At 40.7% G+C, this 20711-nt stretch overlaps 1 protein-coding gene across 1 annotated transcript in view; it reads left to right on the plus strand.

The window, feature by feature from the left end:
• The window catches only part of LOC133530600 (NACHT and WD repeat domain-containing protein 2), a 103254-nt gene extending 85583 nt beyond the window's left edge, over positions 1–17671 (plus strand). Inside the window, exons 15-34 of the mRNA XM_061868568.1 lie at positions 1471–1640; positions 1965–2030; positions 2922–3019; positions 3785–3948; positions 4316–4485; positions 5373–5592; positions 6145–6357; positions 7079–7139; positions 7807–7959; positions 9098–9285; positions 9739–9868; positions 11132–11253; positions 11499–11653; positions 12217–12435; positions 13511–13715; positions 14114–14258; positions 14882–15044; positions 15415–15546; positions 15715–15939; positions 16606–17671. Coding sequence (XP_061724552.1) covers positions 1471–1640; positions 1965–2030; positions 2922–3019; positions 3785–3948; positions 4316–4485; positions 5373–5592; positions 6145–6357; positions 7079–7139; positions 7807–7959; positions 9098–9285; positions 9739–9868; positions 11132–11253; positions 11499–11653; positions 12217–12435; positions 13511–13715; positions 14114–14258; positions 14882–15044; positions 15415–15546; positions 15715–15939; positions 16606–16750 — 3144 coding nt within the window. The 3' untranslated portion in view covers positions 16751–17671. The remainder of the gene's footprint in view (positions 1–1470; positions 1641–1964; positions 2031–2921; positions 3020–3784; positions 3949–4315; positions 4486–5372; positions 5593–6144; positions 6358–7078; positions 7140–7806; positions 7960–9097; positions 9286–9738; positions 9869–11131; positions 11254–11498; positions 11654–12216; positions 12436–13510; positions 13716–14113; positions 14259–14881; positions 15045–15414; positions 15547–15714; positions 15940–16605) is intronic.
• Positions 17672–20711: the final 3040 nt, after the last annotated feature.

Consider the following 20711-nt stretch of genomic DNA (forward strand, 5'->3'; position numbering starts at 1 on the left):
TCATGCTTCGAATTTGACAGTTAAAATGTTACTTTTCGGTCCTGTGAATTAAATAGGGTATTTTACTGACTAGTCAAATCAGTCCCTTTTCGAACTGTCAAAACGGTTATTCATTCATTCATTTTTAGGGTTCCGTAGCCAAATGGCAAAAAACGGAACTCTATAGATTCGTCATGTCCGTCTGTCTGTCCGATTATATCACCGCCACTTTTTTCCGAAACTATAAGAGCTATACTGTTCAAACTTGGTAAGTAGATGTATTCTATGAACCGCATTAGGATTTTTACACAAAAATAGAAAAAAAAAACATTAAATTTTTGGGGGTTCCCCATATTTAGAACTGAAATATAAAAAATCTTTTTTCATCAAACCCATACGTGTGGGTGTGTAGTTCGGCTGCTATACGGGGCACGATTTTTTTAGACTTTACACCTCTTCAAGAACTAATACTCTTTGCTTTCGACTAATAAGATATTAGTCGCGATACCCGCGATGTTACCATGAAATAGACAATCAAATCAATTTTATCATACTAATCTATGAAATTGAATAATTTCCAATTAATCTTTTTAAGAACGACAGGTAAAGTGCATGACGAATTTAAATTAAAAGTAGGAGGCCTTTTAAAAATTAAAAAAATCTTAACACACCAATTTGCGCGAGCGACATACGTATCATATTATTACAAACTTTCATTTAACTTACAATATGTAAACTATATAATTAAACAGTCAAATCTCACAAGTTAAATTTGACCCACTTCCCCACTTCTAAATGAAGCTGAAATTTTGCATACATATGTAAATCGGATTTTATTGTAATATTATGATAATATGAAGCTGATCTGATGATGGAGACAGGAGGTAGCCATGGGAACTTTTTGATAAAACAAAGCAAACTAATTGTGTTTGGGTTAGAATTGTCTGGATGAATATTTGTTGCTTGTGGACAGAAAAGTACAGCTTTATTAGACGCGCTTATGAGTCTTTAGCAACAAATATTCATCCAGACAATTCTACCTATAAATTCAGTAAAATAATCTAAAATCATTGACATAATATCTAAGGACGGGCCTTACGGGCACTAAGAAAGGTGCTAGTTCAGTGGTGTCACTCACGAATTCGAACCAATCGTGCAGTCTAACGCAACCAGTTGCGACCAATCGCGCGCGTGGGTCGAACTCGTCAACCAATCGTGTAAAGGAGCCATAAGGCCCGTCCTTATGGCTCCTTTACACGGTGGCCCAGCGTAGGCCAGTCTCCTAGGGACGCATTTATGCGTTAGAGGGAGCAAGTGATATTGCTATCTCATTTCACCGCATAGCTGCGTCCCTTAGACTGGCCTACGCTGGGCCATCGTGTAGAGGAGCCCTCAGATATATGACTATGCTTAAAATATTGGATTGTAAATTGCCTCGGATGAAATGGGTCGCTTTATGCCCTAATAGTATAATCTACTATTTATCTACAGCATGGCCGTCTCCTAGTCTTCCACGCCCTGGCATACATCACAGCCGCCCGCAGTGGCCTCTCAGAGACGGAGCTTGAAGACCTTATCTCCTTGGACGACAGGGTGCTGGATGACGTGTACCAATACCATCTGCCGCCGGTTCGGAGGATCCCACCACTGCTGTGGACTAGGTAAGCTCAGGAGTACTGAGTAAATAGCCTTGTCTGATAACTGACACATCTTATTAGACAAGAGGTATTTTTCTTTGATTTATATATGGGACTGGGCCGGTCATGTCTGCATGCACACACAGAGGTGGGCCAAAATAACCACGGTATGGGTGCCGCAAGACGAACAAGGATCTGGTAGGCCCAGACCAAGATGGCGGGACGATCTGGACGCATATCTCAACGACTGGCCGGAGATTGCTCAAAACCGAGACGAGTAGAAATCGAGGGAGGCCTTTGCCCAGCAGTGGGACACCGTATAGGCTTATTTTTTTTTTCTGTTCCCAGGATCCGCAATGATCTCCCAAACTACTTGTCCGAGCGAGAGGCCGACGGCGTCTCTGTCATGAACTGGTAGGTAACTTATAATTTATTTGCCGAGTTTCCTGCCGGTTCCATATTGAGATACCCTCCTTAGAATTTAGGAGGGATTTAAATCTTCTCGGGTCAGAGGTGTAGGGTTAGAGCCGGCGTTTCTTTATTTAACGTTTATAAGCGCATTGTAATATGCCTACTTGGAAAATAAACTATCTTTATTTCAGATACATAACCAATTTTATCAAATATATTGTTGGTTACTTTAGAGTTTTTGTCATTTTGGTGTGAGCCATCATTAGTAATTATAATAAGCTGGCCAAGTTAGTACGTTGTTATGTAACTATTGGACATATTCCCATCCCAACGTTAGATTTAGTTCTAATTTGGTAATATCGTGCTGATCGGATGATGGAAACTTAAAAGTAGCCATAGCAATAAAGGAATGAAAGAACGCAACCTGATTGAGTAGGTAGTACAATCGGCCTTAAGAGCTTGTATCAAAATCATTAAAGGCCAAGCCAAGTAATATGTACTTAAGCGTATTTTCAATATAATAATCTCGACCAACACCTAGAGAGGCTCTCGCTGAGTGGTTGGATCAAGGGTCGGAAGGCGGTAATCATGGACACGGCGCGCATAGTACGTCGGTTCCTCACTCTGCGGCCCTGACCACCGGCAGCTTGAGCTCTGCTCCGCTGCCGGCAGCACCTTAGGTTAGGTTTTTTATAATGTGTTTATATTTTGTATGGTTTTTTGTATTTTACTTTTATATCCATATTGTAAGAAAACTTACCTAAGATCAAAACTAAATAAAGGGAATAATAACAGTAAATATTCTTTATTGTACACCACATATTGAAAAGGGAACACAGAGAAAACACCAATTACAATTAATATAAAGAATATAAACACTGTTTTATTTAACAGGTACCACCGGCAGTTCCGAGACACCGCTCGCGAGCGTTACTTCAAGAACATGAACATGGCAATGTACTTTCATTCTATGATTGCTGATTATTATCTTGGTATGTGTTCTAGGCTAATCCCATTCACCTTCTTTGTCGAGATTCATCATTGGCCTTCGAGTCTATTACACACACAAGCAGTGTCAGGTAGGGCGACAACGTTTTTCATGGCTGTGTAAGCCAATACACTGCACCGCCTGGGACACAAAATAAGAGATACAGGGTTGCCCAAGACCTGTAACTATCTCTAGACCTCACCAACTAGATCCGCGGAAAAGACAAGTCAATACGCGCGGAGTCGGATCGGCTGCAGGTGCATAACGGCTGGCACCGAGCCGGGTTTGTTTCAAGTTTTCCTTCTCTGTTGCTATATTTTCCGTTAAGCATCAGGAGGACCTCGTGCAGGCTAGATAAGCCAGGGCATAAAGATGTTATTCGTGCTCCTCCTCCCGAGATTATGAACTTAGGAAAACACTATTTGAATTAGCATAACAACCAATTTCGTGATATCTTGTATCCACTACAGGGCAAAACCACCTATCAATGTATACAATCAGTTATCAGTGAATTTGCTTCTTATTAAATACTTTCCACAATAGCTTCACATTGTCACATTTACCCCGTGAAATGAGAGTACAAGACGCTAGCCGAAGCACGCACTTACAAAATCTCCATAAGGACATTGGCAGAGCCGCCTAACGCAGTAGATAGACTTGAAGCTTGATTAGACGGCCACAACTTATTTATATAGCAATTTTACTGTCCTTGGCTGCTCTCTTATTTACTCATAGCTGCAATGAGTGTCAATTCTCTATCCTTTTTTAGGTATATGGGGCGGAGGTACCCCCAAACCCTTCAAGTACACGGAGATCCAACGTCACCGTTTCAATTTAGCTGACCGTGAAGGTGTGGCCGACAGGAAGGTACCTCTACAGCCCCTGGTCTTCACATCAGCTGATGGGTCTACCAAGAGATACAATCTGAGAAAGGTACTAATTAACATACAGTACACAGATCCAACGTCACCAGTTCAACCCGGCTGACCAAAAGAGCGTGGCTGATACATCCTTGTCTTGAGCCTGATTAATACACTTGTGTCTTGCAAATTTCAAGCAGAATAATTAATAACTTACGCGGATGGACATTGTTCATTTCGGTTAACATTAAAGACATGAATAGGTTATTTTAAGACCATGGCTTTGATCATTCGTCTCAAGTGAGTACCATTATTAGCTTATTACTGAAAGTGCTGTAGGTACCTAGATGTATCGGAAGTATTACGATAGGGTTAACCTATCAATATTCAGAGGTTTTTTAACTTCTAGAAATCAATTAGGAGCTATTTTCTGTTCGCAGTTTGGTGAGCTACCCTTCCACCTGGTCCGCTCCAAACGCTTCACCGACCTCTACGCCGAAGTTCTTTTCAATTATGAGTGGCTCCATGCGAAGCTCAACTGCTGTCCCCTGCAAGCAGTTTTAGCGGATTTTGAAGACGCCAAGCTGCATGTGAGCAAAGATGCTGTCAGGTTAGTACATCTTACGTTCACTCTTCGTGTGTCAGACGCCATTTTACACATACCTAGATATATGTCTCTTTAAAGCAAGAGTACTACTGAACCTGTGAGCTCCATCTTAGGCCCTGTCTTCACTTTCCATCAGGTGTGACCAGGGCCAATCGCCGAACAGTTTATAATAAATAAAAATGCTGTGTTCTTCCGCTGCTGCCACGAAAGAATATCGGCGCGTCTGCTTTTGTCCCGCTGCGGGACATTTTTAGGTACTTTCTCTTGACGGAGCCTTGAAGATCAAAAATTGGTCCGCATCAAAATAACATACAAGCAGAAAATTACGTTACACAGAACTAACTAAATAAATAGCGTTCTAGGTCAAATTTATGAAGCTAAAATTTTTAAAGTTATAAGTAAATATAAACCGATAGTACCGATCGAAAAACCTCTCGAGATGAGTTAAATTAGTGTCAACACTGTCAACCACATCGATGTTACTGGTTTATGTACACCCAGCTGCAAAAGTGCAAGGCCATTTTATGAATTAATTCCATTTATAATATGTCCAGTCAATGTAACTTTGCAGCTCGCTGTACCTGTTTAATTGTTACTTGTACTTTAATACACCTAGAATTGTGCATTTTTAAAATAATTCTCAAAATTTTCGAAAATTTCTCGAATCTTTCATAAGAAAAGTCTCATTCAAGTGTCCACTTAGGAAGTTTTCGTTCAGATTAGAGATCATTACTAATGTTCTTAACTGTTGACGACTGTCAAGTCAACATCGAAGCTGTAATAATCAGTAGAAAAGGTTTTTTAATAACACAGCTTCCCAAGAACGAATCTTCAATGCAGGACTTTGACTATACGGTTAACGTCTTTATATCCAACATTTTATCGTCCAGAGAACTGATGCTAGTAGCTGACGCCCTTCGCCTCGGTGGGGCAATCCTGGGCACCTACCCCGACATGTTAGCCCCCCAACTAGTCGGCAGACTCCTCCCCGAAGCTCCTCACAACCCGGCCGTCGCGTCACTGTTGAAACAGTGCCATGATAAAGGAAAGAACCACTGCGCGTTGCTGCCCTCTCATCATTGTCTGCACACTCCTGGGGGACCTTTAAAGGTGAGGATCCTCATTCCCGAACTTTATGTGTCAGTAGACTGCTTAAGTACTTAAAAGAAACAATTATCTTCAATCATTCTTACTTCCTCGGTTCCTCACTGCTAATTTATGCTGATGACTGTGGCTCTAACAGAAGTGTCTCTCCTCATTTACTGCGGTATTCAGCTGTCTGTGACATTAGTATTATAATTAACTTAACTCTTGCGTCCCCTTGGTCACCTCTATATTCGTGTATGTTGTTATGGGCTAAAAATATTTTATTTTATTTTATTTTATTTATTTATACAAGGAATTCCAACAGCTATAAAAAATACATTAAACTTTTTAGATAGTAGTACAGAGCCAATTACAGGAACTCGCAAATATAATATCTTATTTTACTTCCATCACATATTGAGCAAGTCTAGTTTCACCTCTGAGGCAGCCGCTTTCCTAAAAACGACAGCTTGTGACAAATATCTTGGGATTCAGGCTCGCTTAGCGAGCCATGGGGGAGATCCGGAACAATACTAGGAAGATAATCACTCATAACTATCACTTTCTCCTTTCCAGTACTCCCTAGAAGGCCATCAGTTCGCTGTTTTCGCGTTCCGTCTCTCCTCTGACAAGCGCTACGTCGTCTCCATCTCCAGCCGAGTGATCTCCTGGGACCTGTCCACCTCGGACCTTGCCAGGGACCTGTGTCCCCAGCTGGAGGGCATCATGCAGAACTTGGAGCTGTCCCCTGATAATAAGTGGGCTGCTGCGTCTACTAATAATTCTGTGGTAGGTATTTCCATGTTTCACGTTTGTGGTATTTTGATGTTAATTATATCAGGGGTGACGATGACCGCTTCGCATCAGGCGGATCGTCTGCACGTTAACTATTAATCAATAAAAAAATGTATTTCGTGACTAGGTAAATGTCGACTCAATTTGTTTTATGCATCGTTGTTTACTTGGCAGAGGAATAACACTCTTTTAGGATTGTATTGTGTTGAAGCGCTTGATGTTTTGCTGCCCCTCGGAAGTTTGGCTACAACATTAAACGTTTCTTGACTATTTCTTTATCTGAAGTAGCTTAACTGAGGAAATACCTCTATATTCGAGAAGACCCCAAATAAATTAATGCAGATCTGAAATGTATTAAATAGTTGGTTTCAAATAGAATCAATGAATATTGAACCTATATACATACATACATACATACTTACCTACATACAAACATACATTAACTCACGCCTGTATTCCGAAAATGGTTAGGCAGAGCACATGAAACTGCTAATTTCAGTGGCACTTCTACCAATAAAGAGGTTTTAAAAAAAGTAACGAAATTGTGATATTGCACAATGTGATAGATAGGTACAACACACTTGAAACCATATCCCACAGTCGACTTCTACGACATCCACGGGAGGAAAGGGGGTGGTGAAATTCTTAACCCGACAGACACCACACGGGGGAGAAACTATATTGTAAAATATCCCAATGTTCTTTTATATTTCAGTCAATGCTGTTGAATATGCTGACCAGTGAATACGTGACGATCGAAAATCCTCTAGACGAAGGTAAATTCAACTACACCCGAAAATAATCCGAACTCTCCACTTATCTTGTCTCATCTGGAAATCAGCTCAGGCCATCTCAAACACGAAATGACAAATCTCACTCTGACTCAAATACTGAGATAAAAGCAGAGTTAGAATTCTTCCTGTTTCTTATCTGTTTAATTAATTGCAGAATACCTAAAAGGGATTTTAGAGTCAGACCACGCTAACTTTTTAGTCAGAGTGCGGAAGACAAGTAACACCATTTGTCCAATTCCACTAAAAATATGACGCTTACAGTGTCACTTCCACACTTTGTCACTTCAAAGTCAAGCCAGATGTTAGCTTAGCCGGACTGGTTCTACTGTAAATCGATTTTCACAATTTGTCAAAGAGAACTTTCAGAAATCGCAAAGTTTCCATGGAATGTTATCGGTATCCTTTTCTGAGATTTTATTGTTACGACATTTGCTAATTAGTGACGTAAATGTTAAATGAAACAGTCGTCAATTGTTAAGAACATTAAGTACTAATCCCTTATCTGTACGGGAACTTTGTGAGTGGAAACTTACATGAGAATTTTCTCATGAAAGTTTCCATAAATTTTGTAAATTTTGAGAATGTGTCCAACGTACACATTGTTATTCTCGTCATCTCTAATCGTATTAATTCTTTTAACTATGTTCAGGAGAGACAGTCCGCGGCGTATCTGTTCTCAACCATCACATGTTCATATACGGACCAAACTCCTGGGTCCGGTTCTCCATGCGAGGAGAGCACCAAGAGACCCTACCGGCCCCAGATCCGGCACCGTATGATGACGTTACGTGGGAGATACTTTGTAAGTACACAATTAAATGACCATTCTTCTCTTCCCGGCACATTGCCATGCCCATACCATGCTCATGGGAGCCTGGGGTCCGCTTGACAACTAAGCCCAAGATTTGGCGTAGGCACTAGTTTTTTACGAAAGCGACTGCCATCTGACCTTCCAACCCAGAGGGTAAACTAGGCCTTGTTGAGATTAGTCTGTAAGAAGGATGAAGTATATTAGGGGTGAAATAACCATGTCGTCATCAGGACGAGGAGTTTACATTCATAATGCATTTTCCGACTAGGCCATACCTATCATTGAGGCGCAATAATATGACTATGAATAAAGTTAGACTCATTTTTGCATGTCTTTCTTAGAGTAACCTGGAAAGTAGCTCAACAGATGTTTACAAAAGAATATACTGCATAGCTTCTGTCAAGAGAATCATCCTTCAGAAAGAAACAGCAATTCCAGTGACGTCATTCAAGGTCATATTTCGTGCCTTAACAAAATGACAGACGGGACCGGTCTTGCTTGAACAAAAGCTTCTTGTGTCAGATATATTGGTATCCTTTTTTTTTTTCAAAATGTAAGAGAAGAAAATATTTCGGAAACTGTTCGAAAATTTTAAAATTTATGGTTTTAGGTTAGATTAGATTTGAAACTGGTGGATTGAATTTGGACTGGTGCTTTATTTTAAGATTTTATTTTATTTTATTTTATTTTAGTATATAGAAAACCAACAGCGCTATATTATATATCTAGAACTTCCAATAGAATTACAGAGCCAATTACAGGTTCTCACTTATAGAAATAGAATAAATTGTAAAAAGTTTTTGCCCATCTTAATTTACACATACAAGTTCCTATAGCATAAGAACAGATCTATATATATATATATATATGATTCATTTTTACAAAAAATAAATTAAAAAAAGAAAAAGTAGTTAAATCCTGTGAGTACATATTCAATAATGCACCGAGCCTTGTCCTGCGCCAGAATTATTGTCACCCACGAAGTGTCTAATTAATTTTTTTTTATTACTGCTATGCTATCATTATATATGTCGATATCACAATTTATAGAAACTTAAAATTGTAAGCTTACATTAAATATCTTTTGTATTTTGTTCTTTATTAACTTGATTTATATCAATGTCCAAAGCCATGGAGTTCCGTGACCTGGACAACTTCCAGCTGATTATGTGGAGCGGAGACTTGGACGAAGATCGACTGCTGGTTCACTTCAAAAAAGGGGGAGAGTGGGTCAAGCCACTAAGGTGTAGAGGTGCTCTGGCCTTTAACAAGGGATGGAATAGAATTTATACCAGTGATCCAGAGAGGGGGTATCAGGTACTGGACTATGCCATTTTCTTATAGTATAGGAGCTTTGTAAGAAATTGTGCCTACACGAACGATTAGGATGAGGTTGGCGAGCAAATCAAACCTTTTTTGGGATGCGAGAGTGGAAAGAGCTGATCTCGATCCGTTTTGAAGTTGATAACAAAATAACTAATGATTCATCTTTTTCTTAGAGGAGTGTTTGATTTTTAGAATGTTTTCTTATTAAGTATAAGCCTCCTGAGCAATTGTCGGCCTAGGAGTCATTAAAACTTTTACCCTATATTTTCACTCTCGTTGAACTTTAAAAAATATTTCTTGGTGGAGGTCTTCCAATATTTAAAGCACTCATCATTAAATTTTTCACATTTGTACGACCTATCTTTAACGATTTTTGCTTAATAATTGTCAATAAGTAGTCCTTGTGCGAATCGTTGTAGGATAAATTGAGGATTTCTTTGGCAGATATCAATCTTTGAGCTTAACGAAGAACAGCTTTGCTGGGAGAAGATCCAAGAGCTTTATCATAAAGAAACTGATACTGCTGAGGCCATGTTGCAGCTGAAGCGTGGGAAGAAGGACAGAATGCTGCTAGGTAAGTTGATAGAAATACTAATTGTCTAAAGTGCTTGGGGGTGCAAAAACTGCATCATCAAGACTGATTAGGGATTGCAATCCGGATTATTCGAACTTCGAAAATCCGGATTATCCGCCAATTTTTCAAGCCGTTTCAAAATCCGGATTTTTAAACCAAAATCCGAATTTTTGGATTTTTGTCAAACTATGATACAATTGCTTTTTGCACCATTAAAATGTTCTGATTACTGAAAATACGCGTCAAGCGAGTTGTCTGGCCGTGCTGCCACTGCTGCCCGAGCGCTCGCTCACTGGCCTTAGGCCTTACCCCCTTCTTGGGATTAGGACTTCTCTACCACTGCCACTAAAACGACACCGCGTACCGTATTACATGTTTCTCCGCGATACCTGGGCGGACCGAGAGTGAAACAATGGCAAATCTGTGAGGTGCGGTTCTGGTTGTTCTTTTTTTTTCTTGATTAGCTCTCGATGCTGTCATGTTTCGCGGCGAAATATGTAACGGGGTACTGCGGTATAGGTTCCGTAGCGGAGATGTGATAAAACCCTCAATAAATTTTGATCTCAGTGTTGTGAGGATGTAGAATTCTTAATTAAAATTATTAAAGAAGATATTTTTTTGTTCCCAAGATACTTTTGTTATTAATATAACTTGTTAATGATCATAAGATATAATATAAATATATGATATTTCAATTTATTCCTAGTACCAAGAAAAAAATCCCTAAATCCGGATTTTATCCGAAGTTCGGATTTCTGCGTAAAAATTATCCGAAAATCCGGATTTGGTGAAATAGATTCGGATTTGCAATCCCTAAGACTGATACTGTTCAGGCTTATTGACCCTACCTCAAGCGGCTCAAGCCTGCGGAGTCTAAGCTGAAGTGTCGAACTTCGGTCGACAGATAGTAAGCTAACGTGCAAGAGTACCTACGTGTATGAATTCATGGGAAAGCATCTACTTCTTGATGTGAAATGTTTAAGTTTCAGATTAAGACCACGAGGACTGCCTTCATTTTCGTACTATAAGAAAATGGCATATAATAATAACTCTCTTCCCTTTTCGTCGTCGGTAAATCAAATTCAGAAATTAGCCGTAAGATTGTCACTGTTATTGACTAAGCAGGGTCTGTCTCGTTCAACTGCTTTATGTTAAAAAGTGGCATTAGCTCTAGCTATCACGCGGTTAAATGGTGGCCATGATATTCGCATTGATCACTGAGACTAAACTCAATTGGACTAAACCATATTTCTTGTCTTTTAGCCACAACAACATACAGCTTCGTGGTGTGGGATTTTGATAGCAGGATCGACAGATCCAAACACATCGACGACAGCAAGAAAAAGAAGAAAGATAATGACGACAAGAAAGAAGAAGAGGAAGAAGTAAATACATTTTCAATTGGGCGTGAACTATTAAATAAGAAATGTTATTCGTTTGGAATACATTATGTTTCATAATAATTTGTCTTCTAGTGATTTAGGTAGTTTTAAAGTAACTCATTAGAATGTGACATTGGTAAAAGTGGAATTGCTGATTAAGATATATACCAAAAATATTAGTAAAATACTTAAAAAAAAACGTTTTTTTTTTTGGTTAACTTTCAAATGATTTCATGTTTTACCTACAGGAAGAGAAATTAGGTGACGAACCGGAAAAGGATATGTCTCTGGAAGGCATTGTGCTCAAACTTCCTCACACCATCCGTAATATTTCGACCAAAATGACGCTCTCCAACTCCTTTATGATCAGCAATAACAATACTTATGCTGTCGCTGGCGTCAGGTAACTTGACTAACACACTCTCCCTCTCCCTCTCTCACACTCATCACTCAAAATTTGTCTCGTAGCATGAGACCATGGGTACATATATCATTTTACAGAACGCTCCGTAAACCTTTCTAAAAATTAACACTCTTAACTATGGTTATATCCAAACTAAATCCTACTTCCAAATTAGGTCAGGTCCTATTATAGAGCTGCTACGTGCTACATGCATGTACCATAACATTAATCAACTCAGCCACTAACCTATCTCATTCCCTTTTTCGTATCCCTTGTCCGACACGTCATTTTGTATGACGGCTGACCGGTGAGCACTTGGAGCTTCCATAGAAAACAAAGCGCCGGAAGCTCCGGCTTGGCCCCGGCCCGGTCTAGCGTGAGTCATCCTTTAATCAGACTTAAAGTCTACTTACGGAACAATTCCAGAAAAACTTTATCACTTTCAATACAATTTTTCGCGTAAAAGATCATTTTACACTGATTTAGAAGCGTTTTTAGAATGGTTCTTTCAGAATCTCTTTAAGCAGTATTACTGTATTTACATTTTGATTTCATATTCACAGGAAAAGCCTCTACGTCTGGAGCTTAGAAACCACGCAACTAATCAAAGTGCTGGACGCGCACTTCGGCCGAATTGTCCAGTTGGAACCCCTGGCTGTGGGCAGCTGGAACAACGTCATCACCTCCTCTATCGACAGGACTGTCAAGATCTGGAACATTGACAACATCTTCGAGCAGGTCCACAAGATCGATCGCCAGGAGTTGCCCATTGATGCACAAAGGTCAGACTCATTAGGCAAGATTTGCAGGTTTCAGAAACGGTCACAGGTTTTTCCATAAGCTATTTCTCGCTAAGGAAATTGTGATCCAACAGACTACCTGATCACACAAAACTATAGCGCAAGCACTGGTTATTCGGGACAGTGGATGTCATCGTATTCGATTCGCTCCAGCCCATTCTGACTGCTCGTAGCTCGCCTTCAACGATTCGTTGCTATAAGACTCGCCTCATGCTTCTCCTTTCATTTAAGTTAACGACCGATCTGGCCTAGTGGTTAGGGACCCTGCCTACGAAGCCGATGGTCCCGGGTTCAAATCCTGGTAATGGCATTTATTCGTGTGATGGGCATGGATATTTGTTCCTGAGTCATAGGTATTTTCTATGCATTTAAGTATTTATAAATATTTATATATTATATATATCGTTGTCTAGGTACCCTCAACACAAGCCTTATTGAGATTACTGTGGGACTTAGTCAATTTGTGTAATAATGTCCTATAATATTTATTTATTACTATTATTTATTAATTAAATTTTCCATTCCGTTATAATATCAGCTGCGAAATACGACCTTGAATGACGTCATACTAATTTTGCATCCCATCCCACGAGATGATTCTTTCAGAAGTAGGACGTAGGTTTGTAAGGTCATAATTCACGCCTTGAATAGTCTCCAGGGAACGTACAGTTTGTAAGGTCCTTGCTCCATATCAGCAATCTCCCTAATAATTGCCATTGGTATTGAAGAGAATCATCTCACAGAAATAAAAATAATTCCAAGGAGACATCAGTCAAGGTCGTATTCCGAGCCTAACGGAATGGCCTAGATAGATATGTATTGAACGTCCAATTTGTAAGTTCCCTCCTGCAACCATATCTTCCTTAGGAGCAGTCATTAGCAGTACTGATATTACAAACTATAACCCCCTTATTCATAAACGTGTACTAAAGATACGATGTCGCTAATCATCGTTTGTCCGTTTCCGACGTATTGGTATGATGGAAAGGGTCAAACGATGATTAGCGGCATCGTAACTTTAGTATACGTTTATGAATAAGGGGGTAACTGTCTACAGTTTGGCCCGAGACCAGCGTCTAGCAGCCACCGTGACCCGCAGCTGCTGGGGTCTCTGGGACACCAGCACTGGCCATCTTCTTGCACAATTAGCTGATGCACCTCTAGGTGCCATCGTCACCCATGCTGTGATAACTCCAAGTGGCGAGAACGTGATTACTGCTGAGTCGGGCAATGTTATTATCTGGGATACGCAAGAAAAACAGGTATTGTATTGTAGGGCTACTATTATAGATTCACCAATTCACCATTTGACTGTGGTTTGTTAAAAGATGTTTTGGTCCTGATTGAAGGCAATCAGTCCGTAGCTGTATCTTGGCTGCATGCAACAGATTTTTATTAAATTAAGGAAGTAAAGCTGAAATACATGTATCAACAATTTATAGTCTAAAAACTCTGCTAGAAAATACCAAGCAACTGGGTCATTTGAGATTATGTATCCAACTACTCATCTGAGTTTATGTGTCCAATTGGATTACTTGTTCTTGGAATGTCAATTGCCCAGCATAATGACATTCAAGCTTATATTCCCTGAAGCAATTCCATGGGCAGCAACGTTGTTGCAGTATATGATGTTTATTTTTTTCTTTCATTGCATATTCAGGTGGTCTTCAAAGAGGAGCAGAAAGGAGTGAAGCAAGTGTTGTTCCTTGAGGATGGCGCGAAATTTGTCACTATCTCCGTTGAACTGGCCCCCGACAATATGGACAATATTGCTGTTGCCAACATTATAGCAAGGACGATACCTGGTAATAAACTACTTAAATACTTGGTAAATTTGCTAAATACGTACTTGTTCTTATTTAGATGATTTTCCAATTACTGAAGGTTAGATATCAGCTGTGTTTCTATCTGTTTTTAGCGAGAACAAGTTTTATTTTTCACTTTTTTTTTCTGCTACGTTACCCATCATTATAAGTTGCTAAAGCTCACGTCATGTCTGTGAATTAGCCATAAATACGCCCTTGCAACTTGTGCTGATCGATAGTTCCCGACACCTTGCGTGATTGACGTACTTAAATGTAGAAGTAAGTTTATTTCATTATACGTCAATCATTTCTAACCAGTCCGATGTCCGATATTTTCTCATTGGTGAAAAAAAGAAGAAGAAGAAAGAAAAGACATTCATTCCATAAGAACAACAATACAACAACAAACAAATCGCATTATCTACAATCAGCAAAACCACTGACTGAATTTAAAATATCTACATCGAAGACCCACGACCAAGAACATGCATTTAGGAACGATGAAATTATGTGTCACGATATTGAAAAAAAATTTGAATTAAAATTGAATTATCTTTCAGAAGCCAAGGTGGCTTCTGAAAGATAACAACGCTTATCATTAAAAAGAACTTTCGTTTTTCTAGATGGAGAAAAAATCTATGCCGTTGACTACGAAGTGCGAGGAACAGGGTACCGTTCAGCAGTTGTGTCTGCCGATGAACATCATCTCGTCGCGCCAGGGGTAGACAAGTCCTCAAGGGACTGTCTCCATGTTCTCCATTCTAGAACTGGTGCTAGGTTACACAGGTGGGCTACGCTGTGGCTTAAGAGGCACGCTTCTTTCACTGTTTCCTCCTCTGTTATTTTCTTTCAAGTGTTTCTTTTTAGACTGCTTCTTTTGCCGACTTTCAAAATAAAACTTGCATGCACTGGCTTCTATTTAACAACAATTTTGTTATGTCATCTTAATATAGGTATTTTGCATTAGGAAGTAAATACTTGATACAAAATGTTATGAAGTCTTACGATTTACTCAACAACGGTCAAACTTGCATATAAAATCTCTCGAAGTTTGAAACGTGCGAAGTGTTTTGACCATTTCACCCGCTTAGCCACTTCAACTGCTGACTGTCCACAGTCATTCTTCCACTCTTTAACATGTACATTTGTTCTGTAGAATCCCGATAAAGAATAGCGGCATAAAGGACATGCAGTCGATAGTGGCGCTACCACACAAGCCCAACTGGGTGGCAGTCATTGGAAACGATAAGGCCGCCATATTGGACATCAAAACTAAGAGACTTGTCAGGTAAAATAAGGCCGCCATCTTGGTTTCCTTTATTTTTGGTACGGTTGCTTTAAAAAATTATATACTCTTGTCAAAATTATAAATAAGAGCCGCCATTTATTTATTTTTATTTTTCGATCTTTCCGGTCTTGGAATAAAAAACTATTATAACCATGTTTTTAAACGCAGATTCGTCCCTCGCTGGAACGGGGCCTGCACCCGCGACGGCAAGTTCGGTCTCTGCGCGCCCTCCCGCGGCGGTCTCGACCTCATCGAACTCAAGCGAGGCACTTCTGTGCAGCAACTCATCTCCAGAGCCGCTGAAGGGGTGTTCTCTATCATTACCATGTTTAGTTCGGACGACCAGTACGTGTTTTACTACCACAGCGGAAGGAAAACGCTCAGAGTGTTCAGGTAAGACTGTTTCGTCTTAGACTTAGAAGTGTCAAGTTTACTTTGACAACGTCCGCCATAACACCTATAGTTATCCTTGGCGCTGTGGGCACGAATAGTAACGACGACTTTAGGTGTTCTTGGCGATTAAAAGGTTAAAATGCTTTCTCCTACACCTTTACTTTTCCAGTCTTATACTTTTTCCAGTCTGTTTCCTTTTAAACTGTTTTTTATGTAACTCCTTTATCTTCGCATGCTTCCTCTTTGACTATTTACTCTTAGACAGGTTCCTCATAGACTTTCCTATTAGACTGTTTCTTCTTAAAATGACCTACCTGCTCCATCTCATACTGTTTCCTCTTGAAATCCAAATGTCACCTTTATCTACTTTACTACTGCTTCTTTTTACTGTTTCGTTGACCGCATTATGTGATCACTGCAATTGCACCCTACGTTTTCGTTTCCCGTATGAAATAACGTACTGCTTTCAAATACTAAACTACTACTAAATACTTACCCCCTTATTCATAAACGTGTGCTAAAGTTGACAAGCCGCTATTAACAATCGTTTCTCCTTTTCTGACGTATTGGTACGATGGAAAGGGACAAAAGATTGTTATCGCCTTGTCAACTTTAGTACACGTTTATGAATAAGGAGGCTAGGTTTTATTTTTTTTTATATTTCAGAACAATAGACGGCAAAGCAGTCGCCGAATATAGAGCACCAGCGGAAGTGACGGGCGTGGCTAGCGCCCATGGGGGCAAAGCCGTCGCCATAGCTTCCCAAGATGGCTGCCTCACTATACTTAACATCGAGGATCCTCATGCATAGATCACCCGTATACCAAGTGGTGAATGGCCCAAGTCGAAGTGACGCTACTACGCTCAGTCTTAGCACTCATGGGAGCAAAGCCGTCGCCATAGCTTCTCAAGATGGATGCCTAACCATACTTAACATCGAGGCCATGCATAGATCATTCATATAGAAAGCGGTGAATACTGGGCCCCAGCCGAAGTAATGGGCATAGCAAGCACTTATGGAGGCAAAGCCGTCATCATAGCTTCTCAAAATGGCTGCCTAACCATATTTAACATCGAGGATCGCCATGCTAAGTTCACCCATATACAGAGCAGTAAATACCGGGCCCAAACCCAAGTGACGAGCGTAGCCAGCGCCCATGGAGGCAAAGCTGTTCCCATAGCTTCCCAAGATGTCTGCCTTACCATACTTAACATCGAGGTTCATCCAACACAGTAAATACCGGGCCCAAGCTGAAATGACCCGAGCCGTCGGCATAGCTTCCCAAGATGGACGCATCACTACTACTTACCATAGTCGATACCCAAGAAGAAGATTCTCATGTGGCTGGATATCGAGCTCCAGCAGATATAACAGGCATAGCTAGCGTTCATGGGAGCAAAGCCGTCGCCATAGCTAGCGGGCATGGGGGCAGAGCCGTCGCCATAGCTTTACATAAGATAGATGCCTCACTAAACATCAAGGATCTTGATAAATAGATTTCATAAAGAGAAAATGGCTTCTGCATCTATTCAATGAAACAAAATATGTATTACCAGAATTAAATGTACATGTCGGCGGCCGATCGTAATATCCGCAAGATCATGAAATTCCTAGGCATATCGTGAAATGCGTTATTGTCTCATTCCCTGAATCGATGGAGCACCGCTGAGTGGGGTTCCTATTTCTGGACAGTTTGCCCTTCGGGCATGCCCAAAGCGCATCTGGGCCAATCTAATGAACCTATCCTATCTTTCTATTAGTTTTATCATAAAACCAATAGAAAGGTAAGATAGATAGGAACTTCACGATCGGGCGGATTTTCCGATCGGCCGCTGACATGTCCATAGCTTCCTTCTTGTGTTTACTATAGGACTTAGTTAAATTGTGTACGAATGTCATATAATATTCATTTATTGATTTACACCGTGTCCAATAAGTTCGAATACAGTTATGATCCTTAATAAAATAAATTTACGCGTAGTTTATGTTATGAAAATTATATTAAATGAAAGCCACATTTATATACAATATTGAAACCTTTATTTCATAATACAGATATACAACTTACAGACGAACACTTTAAAAAGAACAAACACAAACCAAACTTACAACTAACTATAAAACTAAACAAGCAATAACTAGATACAATTAAAATATTAAAAATTAAAAAATAAAATAAAAAAATAAACTAAATATAAAAAAACTTCCCCAAAATCACCCGCCTCCGGAAAACTCCCCAAACTGCTAGCGACAGTCCCCCTCTGAATAGCCAAGCCTAGCCTCTGGGCAAAGAACGAGCCTGCCCTAGGGTCGCCCGAGACGCCTACCAGTCGAACCGACACTTCCTTAATAAATTTTTGGTGTCGGTCGACCAAGGACCCAATGTTTCCATTGCAAGCGCCGCAAACTCGTATTCGTTCGTTAAGAATGCATACTTGCGGCGCTTGAGTGTCTGTGCCTGGTCCGCGGCCGTCCCAGGCTTTCGAGCAGATCCCTCAACGTGGGACGGGGCCAGCGTATCGACGCAGGTGGCGTCCCATGCTAAGGGGTGACCCAGGCTCCATGGCACGAGAGTGCAGCCATCAGGTCTTTTGCCGTCAGCCGCGGAGAGGCCTGATGGCTCCAAAGTCGCGGGAAGAGAGGCGGTGCTGAGGGCGCGGCGGACTAAGTCGTTCAGGGAGGAATGCCTATAAAGACGGCCAGCGCTCAACTTGCAGTGCAGGCCATGCCGTCCTAGAGCGTCCACTGGCTGGGCGCAGCGACTGCAGGCATGGGCCTCACAGATCTTCATGCCCAGACGAAGGCAAACCGCGATCTGCAGAGCATTCGGTTCTAGTGCGGTGCCAAGGTTGCGCGAAGGGAGCGCGTGTAGCCAATAGCCCGACTCCTTCTCTGACACAGCCAGGAGTCTAGCTCGCTCATGGTGGTCACGGGCTTCCCGCACGAGGAGCTGGTGTCGCAGTTTAACGTTAATAACGTCCCACGCCGCTTGGCTTGACTTTTCCTCCGGGACCAGATCGACGGAATGATCTGCCCTCCAAGCAGCTTCTGCCTCCGCCAGGCACGACACCGTCACGTCAGCGGTTGAAGAGATACGGAGAATACCGCCGACGAGAGTGACTGTGCTGTAGGCAGACGACAAAAACGCCGGGAGTGCTAGATCTCCCGCCAAACGGATACCGAGTCCACCAAACTTTATCGGGAGGGAAGCTTGAGACCAACTCGACGGAGTAAAACTTACATTTAAAATTTTACTAACCGCCTCTTTCAGAATACGGTCAACGTTTGATGTAATCATGGGAAATTTCCAAACGGGGGCACAGCGGAGAATATACATCAAACGCGGTGAGAACAAGCAAAGGCGTAGAATGTAAATTGCCATGTGCGGATTAATTTTGAACAATAGGTCTGAACACCTATTAAAATGTTCGATCTTAGAGTCTATAGACACCGGTATAGATTCCTCAAAAATCGGAGCTCCTAGAAGCGTGAGGGTGGTGCGAGACAAGATTGATATGTTTGGTGTGAGCTGGTTTATCTCGTTTATCAATACAATATTTACAACAAATGTTTTGGAATAACTCCACCTTTAACTTTTTTTACAAGTTTCAAACGTTTCTCAAAAGAGTCACAAGCGGCACGCACCGCATCCATCGGCATATCGTCCCATATTTGCATGATAACCTTTTTAAAATGGCTCAGGTTTGCGACTTTATAATTATTTAGTTTCGAGAGCATGTATGACCATACGAAATAATCTAGTACGTTTAAATCTGGAGAACTTGGTGGCCATTCAGTTTTCGGCAAAAAATCGGTCAAATTAGCCTTGCACCAAGCTTGAACAGCGTTTGCCGTATGCGACGGAGCTCCGTCTTGTTGGAAAACATAATAATCGTCTGCAAACATATTTTTTAAATTTGGGGCAACATTTTTCTCCAAAACCTCCGATTTATAGTATGCCGCATTGATTTTGACGCCTTTATCAATAAAAACTAGAGGCAGTTTGCCCCTCTTACAAAGAGCACCCCAAACCATCACTGATGGTGAGCTCTGGAACCTAGGCACATTCTTTTCATACTCTGGAATGTCTTCTATCCGTGCTGCCCACAACCGGTCGTTCTGGGCGTTATGAGGCTGCTCTAACACAAAGAGTTTCTCGTCTGAGAAAACAAATTCGTCACCTGCGTGCCAAGAAAGTATGGTGCTACATCTTTCTACTCTCTTTTTCTTGGTTGCATCTGAAATGCCATGTACTTTTCGTTTTTTATAAGCATGACATCCAAGATCTTTTTTCAATATATTATGTACAGATCCCCTGGAAATTTTCAGATCAGCAGCTAATTTTCTAATAGATCGGTGTTTTTTCCGCCGAATTCGCTCTCTTATAGCCTTTACCACTTTTTCAGTTCTAGCTGAGCGGGGGCCGACCGGATCTTTCCTGTCCTCTGTAGAAGAGATCTCTTTATACCTTTTTATAGTAGTATAAACCAGATTCCGTTTAATTCCATGCGGTTGTAACGCCTTGAATATAGCACATGGCCTGTCGCCTTTAAGGAATTTTCTAATAATTTCTTCACGAACGTACTTCATCGTGTATTCAAGCCAAACTAAAAATACGTGACTCATGAAATTATAGTACTATGTTTATGTCAATATACTTTTTAAATTAAAATAAGAATTTTATATCCAGCGATCCGTATGTCTATACAGCAAGTGCTAAAAGTTTGTATTCGAACTTATTGGACACGGTGTATAATAGTAGTTTTTGTCA

Source organism: Cydia pomonella, chromosome 23 (genome assembly GCF_033807575.1).
Source record: "Cydia pomonella isolate Wapato2018A chromosome 23, ilCydPomo1, whole genome shotgun sequence".
NCBI classification, from domain to species: Eukaryota; Metazoa; Arthropoda; class Insecta; order Lepidoptera; family Tortricidae; genus Cydia; species Cydia pomonella.